The sequence below is a fragment of the Penaeus chinensis genome, chromosome 10, assembly GCF_019202785.1.
Source record: "Penaeus chinensis breed Huanghai No. 1 chromosome 10, ASM1920278v2, whole genome shotgun sequence".
NCBI classification, from domain to species: domain Eukaryota; kingdom Metazoa; phylum Arthropoda; class Malacostraca; order Decapoda; family Penaeidae; genus Penaeus; species Penaeus chinensis.
In genome coordinates, this window is record NC_061828.1 from 10,645,222 (window position 1) to 10,650,221 (window position 5,000).

At 33.3% G+C, this 5,000-nt stretch overlaps 1 protein-coding gene across 1 annotated transcript in view; it reads left to right on the plus strand.

Annotated features, from left to right (window-relative positions):
• The window catches only part of LOC125029509 (transmembrane protein 198-like), a 38,994-nt gene that overhangs the window by 33,950 nt on the left and 44 nt on the right, over positions 1-5,000 (plus strand). Inside the window, exon 8 of the mRNA XM_047619439.1 lies at positions 1-5,000. This exon is cut by the window's left edge and continues 185 nt beyond it; it is cut by the window's right edge and continues 44 nt beyond it. Within this exon, the coding sequence (XP_047475395.1) occupies positions 1-19 (19 nt within the window). The 3' untranslated portion in view covers positions 20-5,000.

The window sequence follows — 5,000 nt, forward strand, 5'->3', positions numbered from 1 at the left end:
CCGCGTCACAATGCACTAGCACAGCGAGTGACCAAAAATGACGTGCATTGGGAATGTTGGGACTTGTCAACATAAAAGAACAAGGACAGCAAGACAGGTCATACATCAATGACTCCAAGAGATATATATATAATGCTCCATAGAGAACCAAGATGGGAGTGCTTTCTATATACATTACAACTAGTTCCCTTATAAAAGAAAAAAAAAAGAAAATAAAACAGACTGAGAAACAATGGTATAGTTCTAAACTATCATTGTGATAATACAGTATATAGAAAGTGTGATTGTGTGAGTGTATGGATGTATGTGTATACTCCAGAGTTACCAGACTAGTGTTGTATTCACCTGCCTGCAAGAGCAGAGCTTTGCTGTAGTTTGCAAGCATCATAAGTGTACCCCCTTTGTTATGTGACTTGACTATAGCTTTGAGTCTTTCAATGCAGACATTTTACTGGAGGGTATGCAAGTAAGAAAAAGAAAATCCCATCATTTTTATGTTCTGGGATAGTTTTGACACTTTTTTTTTCAAGCTCAGTGAAATGAATATCATTTTGCTTTTGAACTCCAGTGAAGACAAAGATTAATTTCAAGGAGTTATAGATACAAACAACCCTTTCTAATGATGACAGAGCTCACCAAAGCTCAAAAAACATGAGAGGCAATGATGACCAGTGAGCAACTGATACATTTTTCCCATTTTTTTACTTTTTATTTTTACAAGAGGATATGTGAAAAAGAAAAATTTGGGGGGAGGTAAACCATCAAACTCTCACATTGTGGTTGCCATTTCTGCTGCTAAGTGATGTGATGATGTGGCAGTAATATTACATTCTGTGTGATGAAAATAGTCAACCAGTGAGAGGAGGATGAAGAGAGAGAGAAATAAAAGAGAATTGCCAATCATTCCAGAGGAAAGAATAAGAAAGAGAGAATAATAGTGCATTATCTCTCGAGAAAACATGTATTTCTTTCCAATAGTTTTGTATTTTGTTTCTTTTTTTTTTTTTTTTTTTTTATTGTCATCCAGTGGAAAGAAATGGCTCAAGCACTAGCTAGAAATGACTCCCATACAAAAAGCTCAATGGCAAAGAGTGGACGAATAAGCACAGCACAAGTCTGCCGCATGTCTTTCTGTAAGATTGTAGTCTTTTATAGGAATGTTGTTATATTATTTGGCTACCCTTTTTATAAACGGCATTATCCAAGGCTTTAAACATTTGTGTCCTGCAGTAATTTTTCTCTCTTTTTTTGTATTATGTATCTAAATACTGACAATAGCTGTATCTCAGTAACTAGTATTGATATTTTACATATTCTGTTGATGTTTTACCAGTGACATGATTTGGTTTTTGCCATCTTATTTATATTGATAACACTTTTATGTTGAGAGTCTTTCATAAGTGTTTCATAAGCAGTATATATATTTTATCTGTCTTTTTTCTGTGTTTATATCTCTGTCTTTCTATGTATTCCTCATTTTATTGAGCAGTGGCTCCAAAAATGACACTTTGTGATTTCTTGTTTTGTGAATTCCAATCTCCTCGGATTCTTATCATTATTATTTGCAAGAATTTGCTTCACTGTCAGTGTAGGGATACTTCTTTTTTTTCCCCTCAAACACATTGCCAGAATATTCTCCAATTTTGGACAACAGCAAGAACAGACCATTTTCTAATAATGAATATTGTAGTTTCAGTGGATGATTCTGTTCCATGAAATGCTGTAGCTATTCAGTGACAAGGGCCTTCAATATGAAAATATTTGTCCAAGTAGTGTAATGCTGTACAAAAAGGTCTTATTTTTTCCACACAAGATTTTACTAAAAGCTGCAAATGGTTTAGCGTGGTCAAAGATTTTAGCATAGTTTTTTCTCCTATTAAAAGTATAGGGGTTGATAAGCCAGTACTATAAGTTTTTGACCATTTAGACAAAGATTAGATGACATTTGCATTTTTTCTTACAAGCAAGGTTTGCTTATATGATTACATCTCCACTAAAGTTATCCTAAGCTGGTGTATCCAACTTAAGAACTCATAAAAAAAAAAATAATTTCTTGCTGCTATATTTCACCTCAAATCTCTTTACATGTTTAAAAAGACAAAAAAAAAAAAAACAGCAAGAACAACAGTGACAGAATACCCATAAGAATACAATTAATATTTTGAAATATTGGCATATGTGATAAAAAAAAGAAAAGAGAAAAGCTTATGAGAAATATTGCTTGTTTCTGTGGGATATTTTACCTCTTTTTTTTTCAAGGTATTTCCCTAAGATTTCCATGCTTCTTGAAACCAACTGCATCGCATGATTTATTGCGATATGCCGATGATCTGTCTTGGCCAAATATGTCTTTATTGTTTTCCAATTGTGTTTTCTTTTTTATACATACACATAGTTGTAAATTAAACATGGTTGCATGTTTTGCTTTCTTAATTTATAGAGTAGGAGATATTATGTGATAGTAAATATACTCCTTGTGTGTTCAGTTATTTTATATCATTGCTTTAAATGAGAGCTAATGAAATATGTATTCCCAATACCACAAAGAAAAAGGTTTATTAAGACATTTTCCTTTTTTCTTTCTTTCTTTTTTACAGGCATTTTTAAGTTCATTATTTCAACTTCCCATAACCTAAAGTGTTTGTTTCTAAATGGATCTTGGAAATTCTACGTAGGTTACAGATGCTATCCTGACTAGATCTTATTCTAGTACATTCATTTAGTCGACTGTCATTACGTATTTTTTTAGAAAAAGAAATTGGTCAAAATTGATCTCCCTTCCTCTTTTAACACCCAACCCTGTATAGCATTTCCCACCAAAGACTGACATTATTTTGTAATGCTTTTTTATCTGTTATGATTATTCGTTCATTTCACTTGCATTTTATACTTTTCTATGTACGTTTCAGTTTCATTGATGTTTTGATAGATTGGTTGTTCAGTTTTAATCTAAAGATATTTTCTTGTCAAAGTTTCTGTTATTACTGGTAAATGCAAGTCGATTTCTGTTAAAAGGCAATTTTGATTTAATCTTGGGCTTCGATGGAAGTAATCATTTGCATTCAGATTTTAACAGGAATTAGTCATATGTACTGGTATATTTAAAGTGTAGTCTTAATGATAACATAGTCAGAATAACCTTGTTTTTCTGTTTAGTATTTACATCACTGCCATAATTTGAGCGAAAGGCACTTTTGGTGCATTGCAGTATTTAAGATGCATCAGTTTTATTCAGTGACTATCACTTGCAGAACCAAAGCTCAGCATTTTCCTAATTCTCTTTATTTTTCCTTCTCTTTATGTGTGTATTATACATGTAATGATTCAAATGGCCAAGTCATGGGGTAAAAAGGCAAGAAGTTTTTTTTTTTTCTTTTTTTTCTCTCTTTTTCCATACAGATCAATTGGTGCTTTGTGTTTTGATTATGGAAAAGCTCCAGTGATTTTTACTCATTGTAAAACACACTATAATAAGAACATGAACATGAGAGCTTTTTGCTCACATACTCAGCAAGATATATATATATATGTCTTAGCAGTACTCATTCATACTCTCCTGTATGTTTAAATCAGCTCGGAGAGTCTCATCTTCATGTAGAGCGCTGGAGCCATGCAGAGAGGTTAAGGATACAACTGAGAGAACAGTCAAATGTCATCAAGTCATAGCTCATTAGTACTAAATAGATTCTACGTAATCAGTTGTTGTTTACCTCATATCAATGATATCAGTATGGTTGTAGTAATGTATAAATGTAGAAAATTTAATGGACATTTTTGTTAACTGTATAAAGTTTCAATATTTGATGCATAGATTTGGATTGAACCAAGATGGATTAAGTTGGAGACTTACCCTTTGGACAGGTATAATTCAGCTGTTGTAAATTAGACACCGAGGCTTCTCAAGACTTTTCCTTTATCTGATCTTGATCACTTTCTCTCCAAATTGTGGAAGGATATATTTCCATTTTATACTAATGTATTACTGAAAGAATAGATTTGTTCATGCTCATCAATATTAGTCTTTTTTGATAATTCAATAAACATGTGAATTGTGCTTTAAACAGTTCCACTGTAGGATAAAATAATGTGCACATTAATCCACTTTCATTATACGAATCAGAAGCCATATCTTCATAATACATTTTTTCAGTGGACTATAAATGATAAAAAGTACATAGTTGATTGCAATGAATATACTGGTGAAAAGTTGGAATTCAGTCCTGTACCTGTCAAATGGCTAACCTAATCTCTGGTGATGAACAATGACGTCCTGTGCCTGCCATTAGTTCTCAGATCAGAAGTGGTTATCGAAGTGCAGGAAGTGTTTCCATTGCCAGTCATTTTCATGACTATATCAAGTCCATCTCAGTATGGTAGAACTTTGTGTTATTTTGTAAATTAAGTGTGGGAGATTGCTTGGCCCATAGTTATAACAGGATCCAGTTGCTATTTTCCCTTTGTATGCTTTTGTGGTGATATGACTGGATTTAATATATCACAACAACACACAGTCTTGAACAGCCATTGTGAATGGGTTAATGAGGCTTTCAAGTAAATCTGATGTCTGGTTATAGCTTCATCGAGGATGGTTCTCTCCAAAGATGAATAATGATACATCCAATGCCCCACAGCCTCTGGAGAAGGGAAGTGATGCAATGAATGTCTGTAATGTCTGGTGAGAGTAAAGTGCATCAGTACGCTTATGTTGTGTTGCTGGAATCTTATAGAGAGATAAGCACAAGATGTGATGAAAGTAGTTATGTAAATACTGCACCAGAACCTACAAACATGGATTGTGTTGAAGTCTTCTTGAATGAATCGCTCCTTCTCACTGTAAATATTGGCCATTACTCAGACTGTACTCGTAATATCACTAGGTATGAATGTAAAGTTTATATAAGGGAACACAGTTTTGTATAACTTGAAAAGTCAGTGTATGTACATTGTGTAATCATTTCTTACAAGCTGATACGTGCAATTCTTCAGAGGCAGGTATTTGT